The sequence below is a fragment of the Choloepus didactylus genome, chromosome 21 (genome assembly GCF_015220235.1).
Source record: "Choloepus didactylus isolate mChoDid1 chromosome 21, mChoDid1.pri, whole genome shotgun sequence".
Taxonomy (NCBI): domain Eukaryota; kingdom Metazoa; phylum Chordata; class Mammalia; order Pilosa; family Megalonychidae; genus Choloepus; species Choloepus didactylus.
In genome coordinates this window covers 29,326,294-29,344,815 of record NC_051327.1, presented here as the reverse complement: position 1 = coordinate 29,344,815, position 18,522 = coordinate 29,326,294, and the positions used below count along the sequence as shown (strand labels likewise).

At 60.4% G+C, this 18,522-nt stretch overlaps 2 protein-coding genes across 2 annotated transcripts; both read right to left on the bottom strand.

The window, feature by feature from the left end:
- Positions 1-758: 758 nt before the first annotated feature.
- Positions 759-2,721, bottom strand: LOC119518257 (zymogen granule protein 16 homolog B-like). Its single transcript, XM_037815349.1, has 3 exons — positions 2,539-2,721; positions 2,202-2,304; positions 759-1,218 (listed from the first exon to the last, which is right to left on the bottom strand). The coding sequence occupies exons 1-3, from the start codon at positions 2,591-2,593 to the stop codon at positions 915-917; spliced, it is 462 nt and encodes a 153-aa protein (XP_037671277.1). The 5' UTR covers positions 2,594-2,721; the 3' UTR covers positions 759-914.
- A 2,593-nt stretch (positions 2,722-5,314) lies between these two features.
- Positions 5,315-10,135, bottom strand: PRSS22 (serine protease 22). Its single transcript, XM_037814735.1, is given in 7 exon segments — positions 5,315-5,695; positions 5,697-5,887; positions 6,431-6,588; positions 7,473-7,750; positions 7,953-8,124; positions 8,572-8,598; positions 9,379-10,135. Coding segments are annotated over 7 exon segments (1,044 nt in total). The 5' UTR covers positions 9,461-10,135; the 3' UTR covers positions 5,315-5,559.
- Positions 10,136-18,522: the final 8,387 nt, after the last annotated feature.

The following is an 18,522-nucleotide window of genomic DNA, read 5'->3' as shown; positions in this document are numbered from 1 at the left end:
AAAATGAGAAAGGGGCCGATTACGATTTGGCATTATTATGCCGATAGTTTTGACTCACGGACCCCTTGAAGGGGCTTGGGGTCCCCAGACAACACTTGAGATGCACTCCTGCCTCTGCCCGCGTTGTTCTCTCCCCACCCCACCCCCCTTCTCTCCTCTTGGCCAGTTCTCACTCACCCTTTCAGACCGAGCTCAGTCGTCGCCTCCTCCAAGAAGGCCTCCCTGAAGCACACGCCAGTAGCTCTACCTCTGGGCAGGTGCCTCTCCCGCAGTGCCCCAGGCACGATGCCGTCAGCACAGATGTCACACCGACCTGCCGCCGTCTGCTTCCGCATCTGTCTCCAACGGGGCAGCCGGCTCCTAGGCCAGACCCCTGGCCTCCCCTTTAGGCCTCAGTGCCCAAGCGAGAGCCCGGCCCAGAAGAGGCCTTGGCAGGTGTTTGCAGAGTGAGCGAAGGACTGATGATGCCCCAGCGTGCTCCCCTGGGACTCCAGGACGCCCAGAGACGCGGGGATCTGAGCTTGGCAAGCAGGAGCCTGCTGGGCGGCCTGGGTCCTAGAGCGGGACCTGGGTCTGGGGGCAGGTCCCGTGTCCTCAGCAGAAGCACAGGACCCCGTTCCTCCACCCCACTCCTGCCTCGCCCCTCTGCACAGTTCACGGATGTCCCCTCCCGGGGGGCTCTGTCCTCTGTGAGCTCAGAAGCCTTCAGTTACAGCCCCGTCCCCAAGGACCACGCCTGGACCCACTGTTTCTGCAGAAGCTTGATTTATTGACAGATCCTGGTTTGGGGACATGGCTTGGTCACCCCAGCCAGTCCCCAACCAGGCAGGTGGCCTCAGCCCGCGGGAGCCCCTGTGCCCCCGTCCCTAGAGCGCCCGCTCTTTAGTGGCACTGGCTAGCAGTGGGCTCGTCGACTACTCCAGTGGGTATTGCCACCGGAAGCCGAGGCCCGAGATGCCCAGGAGCTTGTACTGGCCGAACAGGCCCGTGAGCACCTGCCCCTCCTGGCTGGGGGAGGCCGAGAAGGTCTGGCCGATCGCTGTGCCAAACGTGGCCGTGCGCCCGAAGTCGGTGTGCAGCTCCAGGTACCGCAGGAACAGGCCGTGCGCCCCGCAGGCCGCTATGAAGTGCTCGTCCTGCCGCAGGAGGAATTCCTGGCTCCTCTCGCACGGGACGCCGTATTTATCCGTCCAGGAGGCCCCGACCCGCAGCTGCACGCTGGGGAGAGACGCGGCTCTGAAGCGCTGGGTGCTGCACCCCTCCCCGGGCGGGGACACAGGCCTTTGGGGGCGACGGAGCCCCCAGAGGAGGTTTGGGTGCTTCAGACAGGCACTGTACCCCCCAGTCCCCGGCTCGGCTGCCTCTGGGCCTGTCACTCAGCCCTTCCGGGCCCCCCTTTCCTCGTCTGCAAAGTGGGGGGGACTGTGGGGAGTTTACAGAAACCGTCCAGAAAGAGAACTCGGCCCAGGGACTGGCCAAGAAAGTGTCAGCTAATGTCACCCCTGCGGAAATCCCCCCCGGCACGCTCACCAGCCCCCTGCCCCCGAGCTTCTCTGCCCTTCCCCTCAGTGCAGGGCTCATCTGAGGGCCCCCCTCTCCAGCTCACCACTCCCCACGCTGTCTCTTTGGTCTTGGGCTCTTCTGCCCCGTTCTTCCTCCCAGGTCTCCACACACCGTAAGAGCAAAAACCCGCCCCCGTGCCAGGCCCACCGCAAAGGCCCCAGCCCCAACGTCGGGGGCAGCCATGCACTTCCTGCTTCTATACACTTCTGATGACTTGAGTTCAGTCAGAGGTCCACTCTGACCCTCGTGTCCTTTCCTAGTTGGCCCTAACCTGGACAGACCTTCTCTTGATTTTCTATTTCTGGGAAATGAGAGGCCATTTGTGGTTGAGTGGAGTCGGCTTGAAAGGAGAAGGAAGTCAGCCTCTAACCCTCTTTAGCTCAACCCAGGAGGCTCGGACCTGGATGTGGAGACAGAAATGACTGGGGACTGGTAGAGGGGATGGACTGGCTGGTGAAAAGGGACAAAGCGAAAGGTGGTGGCCGTGGTACCTCCAAGGGGTCAAACAGCCTCAAATAGTCATCAGGAGCCAGACAAGGATGTTGGAGAAGCAGCTGTAAGTCCCCCTCCCTGAGTTTCCAACACCGTGGGACGAGTCGGCGCAGTGACAGGGCTGCCCGACCCCCCACATCACTCACCTTTTAATCAGTCCCAGCCCCGTGCAGACCCGAATCCCTGTGACATTGTTTTGGTTGTCCTCGGAGGTGCTGAAATAGGTGCCTCCCCCGATGCCGTACATCTCTAGACGGACGGACAGAGGGACCAATGTGGGGAACCCACACAGCTTCTACCTGGGCGCCTCTGCCCAGGCCGTGGGCGGGTGGGATGGCCCCCAGACTGCCTGGGACAGAGGACCCCATGCCCAGAGGTGGTCCGTGATGAGCACTGGGGGCGCAAATCCAGGTCTTGGGGATGGAGAGGGTGAGAGGTCCCCTGGGGGACTGGGTCGGAAGGGGCCGACCCAGCTAGACTCACGCTGCGCCCAGCAGACGGGGCTCCCCAGGACAGCGAGGGTCAGCAAGAGCAGCATGGCTTCCGGACGGCAAACCCCGAGGCTGCTGGGCAGACGAGGGGAGGCCGAGGGCACCGGACGCCAGGAGCCACCGAGGGAGCAGGGCACCCGCCTCGCCTGGCAGGAAGGGCTCGCGCTGGGAGTCCTCACCCGGCCTTTTGTATCCCCCGCCCCGGGCCCCGCGGGCTCCCGTCCAGGAGGAAGGCGTGAGGGAAACCCCCAGAGCCGCCGGGGGCGGGGTGGGGGGGGGAGGCTCCGGGATTTGCTGTGTTTGCCGTTTTGGCCCCACAGCCTACACAGACAGGGCTGTCCTCTCTGGGTTCCCCGTCAGCAGCTGGATGTGACCTTGACTTCAGAGGTGGGGGGAGGTTTGCTCTGGGCCCTCCCCCGGTGTGGCCGGGATGCAGGTGTCAGCCCCACGGAGTGGGGACAGCAGGAGGGCTTCAGGTCAGGGGCACACAGACCCAGGCCAAGCTCCCCACGGACCCTTGTTGAGCCGGAGCGATGGGTCCAGGCTTTGGGGGGCCAGCACCAGGGGCCCCCCAAATGCTGGCCTCGCTGTTCTGTCATTTGGGGAGTCTCTCCGGTGCCTGACCCGGAGCCAGGTCTGGGCAGAGAGGGGAGGGCCCAGCCTTTCGGGGCACCCCAGCTGTGGAAGGCAGGGCACCCAAAAAGCTCAATCTAAGTCTTTTTCTTTAGTTTTATTTGATGGAACAAAATTTTATCAAACCTCTGACAGTGCTTGCATAGACATGATTCCAAGGTCTGATCCCAAAGGGCGAGCTTTCTCAACTCTCTGTCTTTAATGCTGATATGATTCGCAGATGCCCTTCATGGTGCGGTGTCCCTGGGGCTCTCCGACGGGAGCAGCTTCCACAGGGCATCAGGCTGTGGGGTGGCAGGACCCTGGGCGTGGCGTTTGGGGTTCATGGCTCTCCGGGACCCAACCTCGGGGCACACCGAGCTGCCAGGTTCTGGCTGTGCTTGGAGGGGTCTCCTTGGCAGGTGGAAGGGAGAATGTGGGCCTTTGCTGCAAGTGGAGGAGCTGGACCAGGCTCCAGGGTGGGGAGGGTGAGACCCCAGGCCCATTTTCCCGAGCGCATGGCAGGAGGGCTCTGGTTTCATCAGGAAAGCAGCGGGGAGCTTCGCCGGGACACGGGTTCCAGGCAGCCCAGGGGGACACTGACCTGTGCGCACGTCCTGGCCCCCTCCTCAGTGTTAGGCTCCAGAAAAAGAGTCTGACATATAGAAGGAATGTCTGATCCAGGGGCCCTGCTGCTTATCTCATAGATACCAGGTGCACCATAAACTAAGGGTTGGAGGCTGTTTTAGGAATCCCAGTCATAGTGGCGCCTGGACTCCAGGGGGCGGACAAGGCAAGATCAGATATCCCCATAAGATGAACGACCACAAACAAGCCAGAAGGCCTGCTTCCTCCACATAGATAATACAGTGCACATCAAAGAAGAGTCGTGTGTTAGAACCCTAGTAACCAGTCAGCAGAAACTGATAAGCACTCACCCAATCGAGGCCCAGAACACATTCAGCAGGACCTTCCCCCCCAACACCCAACATGGATTTTTCCTTTAAAAAATGCTGCTCTCAGATAGAGGGCCGGAGCCATTTTTCCTTCTTTCTTTTCTGATGGCTCCCACCTGCTTTCTTCTGCTTTCTTCCTCTAATAAACCTTAAACTCTCTACTTAAACCATGACTCGCTGCGTTGTGTGGATTCCTGAACGACCTAACAACAAGGAAGGCAGAGGGAAGACAGAAGAAGGGGGACCCAGAGGAGGAGGAGAAAATGAGGGAGGGGCTCCTCCAGGATGGAAAGGGGGGCAGGGGAGCACCTGGGGGAAAGGAGGCACAGGTGAGGGCTGGGAGGGAGCAGACTGAAGGTGAGAAAGGAGGGCAAAGGGGCAGTGAGGAGGGCAGGGAGAAGTGAGAGAGGACCAGCCCCCTGGGCTCTCGTGCCCGTGCCAGGGCCCCCTGGCCCCCCGGGTCACCTGCCCAGTCCCCGGGGTGGCTCCCGTCAGCAGGAGGCCGGTTGTCCCAGGAAGCTGGGAGGCATCTGTGCCCAGAGTGAGGCAGGACAGGGCCGGACAGGGGTGGGAGACCGGGGAGTGTTAGCCGGATCCCTGGCTGTCAGCCCCGGCCCCCAGCCCTCTGTGACTCAGCCCTAGACCTGCTGGATCACTGGCTCCTTCCTCGCAGGGAGGAATGCAGAGAACTAGCGTGAGTCATGGGGAATCAGCTCCTGGGGGTGAGCAGGCCGAGGCCTCTGCCTCCCCGGAATTCGGGGAGACTGGGAGGTCTGAGGGGCTCCCCTGCCCTCCAAGCCACCGCTCTGGGCTCTGCGTCCTGCGTGGCGGGACTCAGGGACCCCCTTGGGGCCGACAGGTGGAAGGTGAAGCGTGGTGGGGAGACGGAAGGGGGAAGCCGGCTCCCAGGGGCTGCTCCCAGCCTAGCCTGCTCTGGAAACCCCTCAGGCAGGTTGGGGCCGTGGGTGCCCAGCAGGGAGAGGCCCCCAAGCTGCCGAGTCACCTGCCCTCTCCCCGGGGGGAAAGGGGAAAGGGGAAAGACAGAAAGGTCAGGGGTCAGGTGTGGCATCCCCGTGGACACCGGGGATCTCCTTGGGCCAGGTGGACAGGACAGCAGGGACCCTGGCCCGGCCACCTCCCCGCATTTAATCTCCACTGAGCCTCTGCTTCCCAATGAACCTGGACACGGGGAAAAACCGGGACGGGGCAGTAAATAATTTATTGAAAGTGGAGGAATAAATAAGTGGGAGGGATTACAAATAACTATAAAAATTAACACACACACACATATATATACACATGCAGATAATAGGCACGCAGAGGCGCTTCCCGCCCCGGGGGCGGAGCCTGAGGCCGTGGGGCGGGGCGGGGGCGGGGCCACCGCCTCTCCGCGGGAAGCCTTCCCGCGCCAGGTCTCGGGCGCCCCCCGGAGGTAGACGGCGGCTTTACAACTGAGGAATCGACACGTGGTCCCGCCGGTGGGGCGCCCCTGGCGGTCGGGTCTCCGGGACCCCCAAATCAGGCGTCCTTGGCTGGCCCTGGGAGAGCGCGGCGCCCCCGGAGGCCCTCCTCGGCGCTCTCGGCCCCGCTCCCCGGCGAGTGCCCGAGGAGCTGCACCCCTTGCACGATCCTCTGGATCCAGGGGCGGTGGGCGGCGAGGCTGATGTAGACGCCCGGGCGGTTCCGCTCCGCACAGCCCTCGCCCCAGCTGATGATGCCCGCCAGCAGCCAGGCCCCGTCGACCTGGCACATCAGGGGGCCCCCGGAGTCGCCCTGCGGGAGAGGAGGGGGGTTGGGAACCCACACGGGGAGGGGGGCGGCAGTGCCCGGCGTCCACAGGGCGGGGAGGCTAAGGGACTCTGCCTGCCTTCTCACCGCCCTGTGAGGTGGGAAGTAGTGTTAGTTCTGTTTTGCAGACGTGGAAACTGAGGCTCAAAAGGAAGAAATGCCTTGCCCAAGCCCAAGGCCCGGGGGTTCACTATTCCATTCTCCCGCCTCCCCCCACCACCTGCATGGCGCTAGCGCTGGCTTTGGGGACCAGGTCGGGACGCCCCTCACCTGCACGCTCCCTGAACGCACGTGGGGTCTGTTCTGCTTACACGGGGGCGCACCTGAGATGCTCAGTGCACATTTGATGAACAAATAAACGAGTGTCGCCGGCTTCCACAGGGATCGGACTGAGGGGCCCACGGGGCCACAGGTGACTCGGGCAGGGAGGCCCGGGGAAAGGGGATGGGGATGGGGGCTCGGCAGAGCTGATGCTGACAACTCCTAGGGGGACTTCCAGCCAGGGGAGGGGGTGGGCTGGGCGCTCACCAGACAGGCATCCCGCTCCCCTTCCAGGTAGCCGGCACACAGCATGTCCTCGGTGATGGCTCCCTGCCCAGCTCCCCGCCAGTACAGGTGGCTGCAGATTTCCAAGTCGATGATGGGGACCTTCAACTTCTGCAGGGTCTGAGGGTGTGGCAGGGGCACTGGACACAGGGAAGGGAGAGTCAGGCTTGGGTGTGTGTGTGTGGAGAGGGGGTCCTGCCTCCCAGCTGCCTCCTTAGGGCCCATTTCCCTCCAGGCTACTGCTTGAACCAACTCTAACCCAGTTCCATCTCTGCCCCCACTGACTCAGAACACAGGACCACGAGCCTGAGAATCTGCATCTTTAACCAGCTCTCTGATGCCCACAGAATGGTTGGAACCCACGGGCCAGCTGTCCCTGTCTTGGGCACTGCTAGAGGATAAGTGCTCAGTAAATGTGCACCAAGTGTGGAATGGACTTGGGGTTCTCTTGTTTTCAGGACTTGAAGACCCCCACACCCTTCTCCAGTCCAGAATGCCAGCTCTCCTGGGAGCCCCTAAGGTGACCCGAGGAGGCTGGGACCTCGGAAATCACTAAGATCTCCAGAGATCCATCCTGTCTTCTCTTCATTCTGGAATCCTGTAATGCCCCATTTTCCTTACACTTTCTCCTTATCTGGTCCCCCTCTGCTTCTCTTTCTGCCCCTTTCTTTATTTGATCTGGTTTGTAATTCTAGACTTTTTTCCCAAACGCGCAGACGTTGTTTGAAAATTAAGTTCTGCCGTCTGGGCCCCTTTACTCCTGGGAATTTTGCCTGCCGTTGCGGCGTGCCGCCACCAGGGGGTGCCTGTTCCCTTTTTGGCCTCTGGGGGCTGTTTCCACGTTCACCCCGTATTCAGGTTGCCCCCGCTCCTTTCAGCCATTCCTGTATTAGTAGCTCGGGTTTTGTCCCCTAGGTTTCTGGGGCTCACGTCTCCCCTCGCAGCCCGCCTTGCTGTCTCTACCTGGCCTCCACCCTCCCTGCTCCGGGTGCTGACCCTCTGCCCCCCGCCCCCGTCCCCGTACCCCCGTCGCGGACGCTGCCCCAGCCCGCGATCCAGCACTCGGTGTTGGCAGAGACGTGGACGGAGGCGTCGGGCAGGCAGATGGGCAGGACCCGCTCGGAGAACAGGACGGGGCGCCCCAGGCGCACCAGGGCGACGTCGGCGCCGGCGCCCTCCCTCCAGGAGTAGGCGGGGTGGGGGCGCGCCCAGGCCACGCCCACCTCCTGGGCCCGGGGGCCGGGGTCCCCCAGCTGCCAGGCCCCCAGCAGCACGGAGTACTGGGACGGCTGGTTCAGGCTGCTGGAGGGAAGAGGGGGGGGGGGGGGACGGGGTCAGGCGGGGGGCGCGGCCGGGGCGCCTGGGAGGGAACGTCGGGGGAGCAGCAGGGCTGCGCGGCTCCCGGGGGGCAAGGAGGCGTCCGGGCAGAAGCAGGGTCCCCACCGACGAGACTGGACAGGGGCCTGGAAGTTGGGGTGCTGTGGGGAGAGCCCGGGGCACCTACCCCTTGAAGCAGTGGGCGGCCGTGACCACCCAGCGGCTGGTGAGCAGGGCGCCCGCGCAGTGGTGGGTGCCGTTCTTCCGGATGCTCACCACCCACGGCCACTCGGCGTCCGCGCTGCCCTCGCCCCCCACGATCCGGTTCAGCCGCTGGGGCTTCCCGCAGGCTGGGGGCGCTGCGGGGAGGGTGCGGGGCTCATGTCCTCCTGCAGCCCCTCCACCACCCTGCACAGGCTCCCGCCTGCGCTCCCCACACCCTCTGCCACCACCTCCGCCCTTCTCGCATTAACTGCTCCCCTCCTTCCCCGCTGCCCCTTCCCCGGCCCTTCCCCTCCCCCCCAGCCCCCACTAGCGCAGCCACCCTGCCCCCACCTCTCTTGGCAGCCGTCCCCACCTCTGCCCCCTCACCTCCGTAGGCCCCCCATTTTCCTCTTCTGGTCTGTCTCCCCCATGCTCAAGGCTCTCTTTTCCTTCTCTTCGTCCTCCCTTTCCAGCCAGATCAGCCTCTTGCCCTCCTCCCCACTTCTGACCTGCCCCCTGATGGGCACGGGGACACTGCCATCCCTCCCCGTCGGACCTCCTTGCCTCCTCGCCCCCCTCCCAGGGCACCTGGCTCCACTCACCAGGTGTCTTGGCAACATCAAGAGCAGCTGTGGGTGAGAGAAGGGAAAGGTCAGGCCTGGGGCGTGGAGGGGCCCCCCAGGGACCCCAGGATCCTCTGGAGCCCGCTCACTCCCAGGGGCCCCCACAGGCCTCCCCGGGGTGGGGCATTTCCTGGAGGCCTGGTCAGGGCAGGCAGACCTCAGGCCCGCCCTGCGCAGCCAGGGCCTTGCCCTCCACCAGCCTACCTGCCAGGTGCGCTGAGGGGCAAACCTAAGCCTGGAGCCTCTCTCCCCAAGGCGCAGAGTTGGGGGGAAGGGAAACTTGGGAGTGCACATCTGAGCCCCCTCAGGTTTCTTCCCCCAGTCCATGGCCCAGGACCCCAAAACTCTGCCCCCCCCCCCCACAAGCCCGCAGCCTGGCTGCTGCCCCTGAGCACCCTGCACGCCCCTCTGACTCACCCTCGCCTGGGAGCAAAGTGTGCAACACAAGGTGGGGGCGACTAGAGATGGAGAGGTGGGGGGACACAGAGAGGCGGGAGGGGGTGGTGACAGTGAAGATGACAAACAGCGCCTGGGACTGTGTGAGCGCCGGCTGCATGCTAAGCCCTGCTCTTAGCACTGACCTGCATTTTTAATCCTCATAGCTGTGGGGGAAGCAGGCACCGGGCACTTTAATCACACGTCAAAGATAAACAGAGGCGAGGGGAAGAGAGGAGGGGAGGGGAGAGCCGAGGACAAACCCAGATTCCCGGCAGGGCAGCAGGGCAGGGCGGGACCGAGGAGGAAGGGATCCTGGAGTGGCGGCGGGAGGGCAGATCCCGGACTCACCCGAGGAGGCCAGAAGCAGCAGCGAGGCTAAGATCCCGAGGCAGCCCCCGCCCAGCGCCGGGGGGCATCTGGAAACCACCATGGCGGCGGGGGTGGGGCGCAGTGGGGCAGTGGCCTCCAGGGACCCGGGGCTGTGCTGGCCGTGGCGGGCGGGCGGCAGGTGGCGGAGTGTGAGGAGCAACCTGCAGGCCGCCCCAGGTTTTATCCCCAGGAGGCGGAATGCCGTCGGACCAGTCCCCGTGTCCCTGCCACCCCGGGCTGTGGGTCACGGAGAGGGGGTGGGGCGGCGGGGAGGAAACGCGCCGTTATGGGGGCCCGGGAGGCTCCGGCGGGACCCCGGCCTCGGGCCTGGTGGGCTCAGGGCTCCGGCTCAGGGACCAGGGTTTGGCACCTGGAGAGGCAGTTGACGACCTGGGCCCAGCAGCCCCGGCCGTGACCTTGACCCTGCCTGTCCAGGGGGCAGACAAAGGCCCCCAGGGCCTGGAAAGGAGGGGGTCTCGGGTGTGCCGCAGGTCATGCCCCAGGTGTGGGGTGCTGGGGGAGCCCCAGCACCTAGAGAGATGAGGGCGGGCAAGGAGCGCTGGACAGTGCAGGAACACTCCTGCCACCAGGGGCCCTGCTGCCCGGACCGTGGCCCCGCGGGGCGACCCCGTCCGCCCTGGGCCCTGGCATCCCGTTAACCCGTCTGAGGCTGTGAATCAGGCCCGGGGCGGCCCGCGGGGCAGCGCGTCCCAGGAGCCCGGACGTCTGCGTTTGGTTGTGGTCCCTCAGGGCGAGGCTCTGGTGAGTCACCTGTCACCTGGCCGCCGGGAAGGGGCGGGGCCAGCCCCAGGTGCCCGAGTGGCCCCTTCGGAGGAGGGCCAGAGGGAGGGGCCAGGGTGCAGGGGTCCTGCCGGGTCTGGGGGCGACGCAGGGGCACGGGCCGCGGGGTTGGAGGGGGACCGTCCTCCCTCCCTCCCCCTCCTCTCTCCCCCCACGACCCCCTCCCGCCTGAGCTCCACCCCCCCCACCCCACCCCCGCCCGATCCCCGCCGCAGGGTTCCCAGGGCCGCCGGTCCGGGCCTGCAGGAGGCTGGGTGGGAGCCCCGGGGTGGCTGTGGGGCGCTCCGGGGGCTTCCGGGCGAGTCTGCCCTCGTGATTCCGGGGGTCACCGGCGGCCACGCCCCAGGTCGGTGCGACTCCGGCGACAGGGCAAGCATAACAGAGACCCGCCGAAGCACGTGCGTTTCTGTAGGCGCATTCATTCATTCACCCACAGACCTGCGGGGCCCTCACCTGGCTGGGGAGGGGTAAGGAAAGCTGCTGAGGGAGTGTTTAGATGCACCTGAATCATCTCATCTAATCCTCAAATTCCCTTATTGTCCCTGTTCTGCAGATGGGGAAACTGAGGGGGGCTTGTGGAGGGGGTGCCTTGCCATCCCCCATCTGGGGACCCACTCCCCACTGTTGAGCTTGACTCAGAGGGGAGGAAAGGAGACATAATTATCACCCGGGGTCGGAAGTGGAGGGGACTCGGGCACCCAGAGGAGGCGCCGGACCCTGGCTGGGGGGCAGCTAAGGCTGCCCAGAAGAGGGGACGTCGAAGCCAGCTAGGATTGTCGTGGGGCTGAGATGGGGACAAATGGCCAGGGGCCCAGAGGGGAGACAGCGAGTCCTGCGCCCCCCACCCCCCACCCCTGCTAGCCGGGGACTAGCAAGGTGAATCCTTGCGTCCTGCTGCTGGGGTGATGCTAGGTAACGTGAGTCAGAGCCCCTCCCGCGGATCCCAGGGCAGCTTGGAGTTCCCCAGCTCTGCCCCGGAGCTGTCCAGAGCCTGCCCTGGGGAGCTGGGGTCAGCATGGTGGCTGGGCCAGGCCAGCACACGTGAAGCCCACTTCAGAGGGTCTGCACAAGACGAGACAGCCTTCCCCGGTACAGGTGATGTCCGTAAGTGGCAACCGCAGGCTTTGCTGCCCCCTGCTTTGAGGGACAGTGCAGGAGGCAGCTTTAAACGCCGGCAAAACCTACACCTCTGCACCGTGGAAAGCCCCCTGCCCCTCCCCACCCCAGGAGTTGGGGTGCCTGAGTCTCTGCCCCAGCCTGGGCAGGTGGGGGGGGGTTGCGGCTGCAGGAAGACCCCCACCAGACAGCAGAGGTGAGGGGTGGCTTTGTTGGGGGCCCCAGTAGCAGCTGGGTAATGAGACTCCTGGCTTGGGGTCTGCCTCTGCACCCCACCGCTGACCAAGTCCCTTAAGCTCCCCAACCCACTTCCTTCCTGAACAAAAGCATTTGGCCTCCCCAGCTCCTTCGACAAACATTTACTGTGCACAGGACCCGGGCTGGACTAGGGGATGCGCGATGGTGGACAAAAGCAGGCCCTGGTCTCAGGAGGCAGGGAGGTGGTGTGGAGGTGGGCACAGGGGCCTGGGACCAGGAGGAAGTGTCAGGGAAGGAGTGGGGGGCCCTGGAGGGCCACCCTGAAACTGGCAGAAGCATGCTGTGGGTCCTCGGGGGAGGGACTTGGGCGGAGGGTGGGCTGCAGACCCTCAGGATCTAGCTTGGTGCCTGGGACACACTGGGTCTTGGCAGGTGTTTGTTGAATGAATACATGAGTGTACAAGAGGTAAGTCTGGAGGATCCTGGTAGGCTCCCACCGCTCTGGCCCTTTCCTGTCCACACTGGCTTCCCCTGTCTTTCCTAGGGCCTGGCTGGCTGCCCTGGGATGGGGTGGCCGGGAGGCAGGGCCCACAGAAAAGTACCCTGGGAAGCCAGGTGACGTTCTCAGAAGGTGGGGGAAGACTTCCTGGCGCAAGTCCTGGGGAAGAGTCTCAGGATGGGATCCCCAACTCCCAGGATGTGGGGGTGGGGGCAGTCCCTGAAGGGCTGGGGCAGGGGGAGTGCCTGGCTGGATTAACATGCCTGCAGCAGAGCATGTATTGAGTGCCTACTGTATGCCAGACCCACCCTGGGCATGCTGAGCTGCCCGGCCCTGGCACTGAGTAATTTGCACTGTGGTGTTGATAAGTGCAAGGGTTGAGGGGTGTTTGCACGTGAAAGTGGCTGGAGCTGGCAATGCTTAGCCCAAGGTTGGGAGGCACCCGCGGTGGCACTTCTGACGTGGCATGGGAGTGGGGAGAGATGCCGCACAGGTGCACCCAACCAAAATGGACCGCTGCCCCCAGCCCAGGGTGGGTCGAGCACTTGCGGTCTCTGGCCTGGCCATGGGAGGGGCTGGGGGGCACTGGTGGGCCTTGGCTGCCGCGGGGAGACCTGAGTGGGGAGGTGAAGGGTGGGATGGGATGACCGGAGGGCAGATGAGTGGGATGGACATGGGGGAGCTGGTGGCCAGAAGGGCAGGCGTTGGCTGGGAGGGGCGGGGACAGCCACACGGGCAGGGAGCCCCCAGGGTAGTCGGCTGGCTGGTGCCCAGGGACAAGGTGCCGAGCAGAGGCCGCCAGACCACTGAGGACTTTGAGGGCCGTGAAGGGCAGGGGGACGCCACTGCTTGGGAGAGTGATGGGGTCTGACGTGCAGGTGGGGGGCAGGGTCCTGCCCCGGAGGAAGCTGGGTTGTCTCTCAGGTGGGCCTGGGGATGGCAGTGGGGGGTGGGCAGGTGCCGGCACCCGGGCAGTGAGTGAGGCTGCCCCACTTCGCTTTCCTGGGAGGCAGGACTCTTGGGGCCAACCCGGAGGGCATCCACCCCTCCCCACAACTCCCATGTCCCCGAATTCTCACTTTCCTCTTCCTCCATCCAGGGCTCCTCGAGGCCTCTCAGTCCTGCCCCAAACCCTGCCTCTTCTCCCTCTTCCGTGAGAAACTCAGCCAGGCCTGGCATTTTGGGATGCTCAGTAGCTCTACAGAAGGTTCCGGAGGCCAGCAGGGAGGCCTCCCGTTGCACACCCACCAATCCTTCCCTCCATCTTTCCACACTCCCTCCTCCCACCCAACCCCTTCCCACCACTGGGCTGTGATCCCGGCACACAGCCCCCTCCCATCCCACCGCTCCGCTTATCAGTTGTAGCCCCATCAGGCGAGTCGGCTTTCTCCAGCCCCCCTGAAATGCTGGGGAACATAATTTTCTCCACCTCGTAACAGCATTGCCCTTCCTTTTGACATTTGCTTAACGTGGAAGCTGAGCTCCCCCTCCTTGCCCAGCCTTCTTTCTCTGCCTTGGGGATCCCTCCTACTCAGCCCCTCCCTCAACCCCCTACTGGCCCATACTTTTCAAACCCAGAGTGCCCGGCTCTTTGAATGCTGGGCATCAAGGGCCCAGGTGCTCACTGCATGAGTCCATGATCTTCACCCCAGCTAATGCCTTCCTGGAATGCGGAGCACTGTTTGCTCTTGTGGTCCACTAGGGCCTTGAGGTCTTCCTTGAGCTGCACTTAGGCCTGCTCGGCCCTTCTGCCCGACTCCCTTGTTCTCTACTTCCCTTCCGTGGTCTCGGGCCTCGCAACCTTTTCCTCCTTCAGAAAAGTGGGCTGTACCCTGGGGTTGGTTTCTGTAAAGTTAATTACATTTTCCCCATGACGCCTAGAGTTCTCATGGAAAAATTTCCATCGGCCGGGATTGGGAATCTTTGGGGAGGGAGGTGGCGCCACAGACACAGCATTGGACGGTCCGTCCACTCTGGGTGTTGGACCCCTCACCCCCACCCCCACCCCACCCCAGTCTGCATCCTGCTTCGCCTGGCTGAGCAAAAACCTCTAGTATCCGGGACCCTACCACCACCACCATTTTCCCCCAATTCTGGCTAATTCAGGTGATCGCAGGTGAACTCTGCTTTGTTGTTTGTTTACCTTTGAAATAACATGCTAATTAAAGGAATGTGTTAGAGCAGATCCCATTGGCTAGTAGGAGCTGATTATTAAATTTTCAGGAATTTTGCAAAGTGTTTGACACCACTGTTGTTAGTCTGAAATTGGCCCTGCATGTGGTGGGAGCATTTATTCCATGGAAATCCTCCGTGGCTGTTAAAAATTTACCAGCATGCTCCTAAGTATTACCCCCATGTGACCAGAATATTCTAAAGCCAGAGTATTAACCACGCAAGCACATGCCCTCCCTCCCACCTAGGACCATTTAGCTCCCGCTCCCACCACTACTCGAAGCCCCAACGAAGAGCGAAACAGGCTGGAAAGAAGCAGAGGGGGCGTCGGGCGGGGCAGGCGGGAGCCCAGAGCCCGGCGGGGGAGGTGGGACAGGCCGGCCTCATGAGCTGGCGCACCGGTGGCTGTTGCCAGGCCCAGCAGCTTCTTGCTCTGGTGATGCGGCAGTGACTCACCCACAGAGGCAGGGGCCAGGGCCCCGAGTCCCGAGGTCACGGCCTAGGGTGTCTGCAGCCTGGCTGATGGGGTGGGGGTGGGGGTGCAGCCCGAGGGGCCCCAGTTCAGTCCCAGGAGATCTGTGCAGAGCCGGGATGGGCAGGTCCACCTGATGCTGCCTGCCTGGGGGAACACCAGCAGCTGTGACCCCCCGGAGAGGAAGCCCTGGGGAAACTAGCTCCAGCCACCTCCTCCGCCACCCTTGCAGGGAAATGCTAATTACTGCTAATAAGTGCTCTGGGCTCGTCATCCTGGAGGTCAGAGGCGGGGGTGGAGCGGCACAGGTGCGCCGGGGACAGTCCCAGTGGGGGGGGTGCGACACCCCTCGGGCCAGGGGCCTGGGTGGGGGAGAGACCCAGAGAGACCCAGAGACCCCCAAGCCACCCACTCCCACTCCCAAAGCTGTTCCTTCAAGCCACGATGTGGGCGCTGGGGCTCTGGACCTCCAGCCCTCCCCAACCCGGGACCCGCCCCCAGGCTCCCCCTCTCGGCACAGGGCCCCACGGTGCGCCCAGCGGCTCAAGCGTAAAACCTGGCAGTTGTCCTCGATTCACCCCTTTTCTTCCCCACCCATTTCCAACCCGTCAGCAAGTTAGGGAGCTCTCCCCGCACACCTTTGTTTGTTTCTGATTAGGCGATTTTACAACTCCGCAGTGACAGAGGCTAACTGGTAGAAAATGGATAGTGATGCAAACAACTCCTACTCGCAGGACCACAAACTGTGTCCCAGGAAATGCAACTGGTTATCGCCCTGGGGGTGTTGATGGGTTTTGCATCTCTGGGCAAATTCATTTCCACATTTCTTATCCGACTGTGAATGTGTGTGGTGGTTTGAGCCCTCTTTGGAACCAGTCATTATATATCTTACTGGTTCGCTCCCTCACTAACTAATAAGTTAACCAAAATCTTTGAGATGACCTTTTGAAGACCATAATTTTACCTTCTTTTGAAAATCATCCCTTCCCAGGGACTGGTTCAAGTGCTCCATCTAGGTTATGTGTTTATTCGCTTTTAGGCTGGTTTAGTAGACCACAAACTCTGCAAGGGTGGGAACTGTTTTTGTTTGTCAGGAAACATTTAAAGACTTTAAAATGGGCAAAGGAGGTAACTGGGTGTCCTTTTGATGGAAACTGAACCTGTCTGGCAGATCTTTTGGGGTTCTCCGATTTTATCAGGGTCTTCGAGCTTTTAGCTTTGACGAAGCTGTTTTACACATAGATCTGGCTCCTCCATCTGCAGAAGAGATGATTCCAAACATTACATTACATTTGATTGCTCTATAGTATATTGACCAGCTTTGAATCCATTAGCAAGTTGATTTTAACATTCCTGATTGTCGATATATCTATTCTTCAACTTCTCCTTTAAACTGTTTTAACCTCTTACTAGACTCCTCATTCACTAATGAATTAAAATCTTTGACGTGTTCCTTTTATATTGATTTGAGTCATGATTTTAGCTTTCTGAAAATTATTTTTGACAGCTTACTATATATTCTCAGTGCTTGGCACGTACTGTACACCCAAATGTGTTGAACTAATTGATTAATTAATTCAATGGAACATGGGTTAGAAATTTTTGCTTAATTAACATCTTAGATTTTTTCTTTCTTTTTATGTTATTGGACTCGTACTGCTATATTATTTTAATCTGCTTTTAAAATGTCAGTAACCATTCATAACATGATTATTAGTTCTTGCAAGGAATTCCATTGTGCAATGTCTCCTGATTTAACCAAACCATGCCCTTGATACTGGACAGTCATTCTTTTTACTTTGTACGAAACGTACATAGTGCTTCAATAGACAGCGTTGTTTGTAAACCTCTGAATGTATCGCTAGTGATTTCCTCAGGTCATGTTCCTTGAAGTGAAATCCTAGGTCAAAGTCTATAAACTTATTTACAGCTTTTGATAGGTATTGTCAAACTACACTCCAGAAAACCTGTTCAGTGGTTTATTTTATTCCCCTTTCTTCACCCTAGAAACACAGAACGCAAATAGTTTCCCTGAATTCCTGGCAGGGTTTGAAGGAGCTGATCTGCTGGCTCTTCACGCGCTAATGGCCTGGTGAGCCAGGAGGCTTAACCAACCACCGAGGTCCGCTTCGAAGAGCAGGCACAGGAGGGAGGAAGGAGGCCACAGTAGTGCCTCAGACAGAAACCGGAAGGGGAAGGGTTTTCCTGTCTAAAAGGGGGAAGACCTGGAAACCCGGGGAAGTTCCACGTGGGGACACTGGTCAAACCTCAGGCCTCACCGACGGCCCCAGCCTCCAGGTCTGCCCTGATCCCTCCGGGCGTGGCTCAGGGCTTCCCTGCCAACCTCCACCTGCCCCGTCCTGCCCGAGGAGGTAGGTTTACAGCTGCTGCACGGAGGGCGCCAATAAATGGCCATTTTCCCAAGCCCCTGAGCGACCCCTCCTGCCCAGCTGCCCCACGCCTCCCCTAGACCCCCGATGAGCTGGCAATGGAAAGGTTAGCGCCTGATGAGGCTGGGGGCCTCCAGGGACCCCGGCAAGCCTGTTCTGACGGTTCAGTGCCTGTAAAGAACTGCTGTTGAATATTTTTAATATCGCCCCTGACCATAAGCCTAAGAGAAGCGAGAGGGAGGCCTGAACCCCCAATGCGAGTGGTGTTGGGGCAGCCCCTAGCGCTTGTGCCAGGGCGGGAGGAAAGGGGGGTGGTCACAGAATGGACCTGAACCAGTCAGAAAGCCCCTGAGCTAAGATGGTGGGTGTTTTCATCGTCATTTCTCCTGTTTTCTCCCAACCCGGTCAGCCTCTGCGACCTCCGGACCAGTCTCCTGGGTCTCTCGCAAAGTTAGTTACCCACAATTTGCAGAGGCAGCTGGGCCTCGGCTCCAACAACTGCCAGCTGCCAAACTCAACACACCACCTTGCTCCATCCTCCTCATTCCTTGCCCCAGGCATCGGCATCGGCTCACCCACGGCACACGTGAGGAAGTGGGGTCAGTGAGGGGAGGAGCTCCACCTGGTTCACACAGCTGGCAAGTGGGAAAGGCGGAAATCAAACCCCATGGGGCTTTGATTAAAAATTTTATGTTTTAGAGCAGCTGTAGGTTACAGAAAAATCCTGCAGGAGATACAGAGTTCCCTTAGACTCCCCACCCCACGCCTATACACAGTTTTCCCTATTGTTAACATTTTGCATTAGTGTAGGACATTTGTTACAACTAAAGAACCAATATTATTATAGTTATATTATTAACGAAAGTCCATAGTTTACATCAAGGTTTACTCTTTGTGTTGTACAGTCCTATGGATTTTTTTCCTTAATTTTTTATTGTGATAACATATATACAACATAAAGTACACAATTCAGTGGTGTTAATTAATTGACAGAGTTGTGCTATCATCACCACCATCCATTACCAAGACTCTTCCATCACCTCAAGTAGAAAGTCTGTACCCATTAAGCATTAAATCCCCATTTCTGCACCCTGGCCCCTGGCAGCCTATATTCTAATTTCCAACTCTATGAATCTGTATATTTGAATTATTCATATGCGTTAGGTCACACAATATTTGTCTTGTTGTGTTTGGCTTCTTTTACTCAACATAATGTCTTCAGGGTTCATCCATGTTTTAACAGGTATCAGAACTCCATTCCTTTTTATGACTGAGTAATATTCCATTGCATGGATAGAGCACATTTTGTTTATCCATTCAACTGTTGATGGACACATGAGTTGTTTCCACCTGTTGGCTATTGTGAATAATGCTGCTGTGAACATTGGTGTGCCGATGTCTGAGTCCCTGCTTTCAATTCTTCGAGGTCTAAGCCTAGGAGAGGGATTGCCAGGCCCATGGTGGTTCTACACTTA

Bases quoted from the DNA above. Each gene is read 5' to 3' on its own strand.
- LOC119518257 (XM_037815349.1), bottom strand. From the start codon at position 2,593: ATGCTGCTCTTGCTGACCCTCGCTGTCCTGGGGAGCCCCGTCTGCTGG. The intron at 2,305-2,538 runs GTGAGTCTAGCT...CCGTCCGTCTAG, and splicing joins CCCCGTCTGCTGGGCGCAGC to AGATGTACGGCATCGGGGGA. The intron at 1,219-2,201 runs GTGAGTGATGTG...GTCTCTCCCCAG, and splicing joins GGGCTGGGACTGATTAAAAG to CGTGCAGCTGCGGGTCGGGG.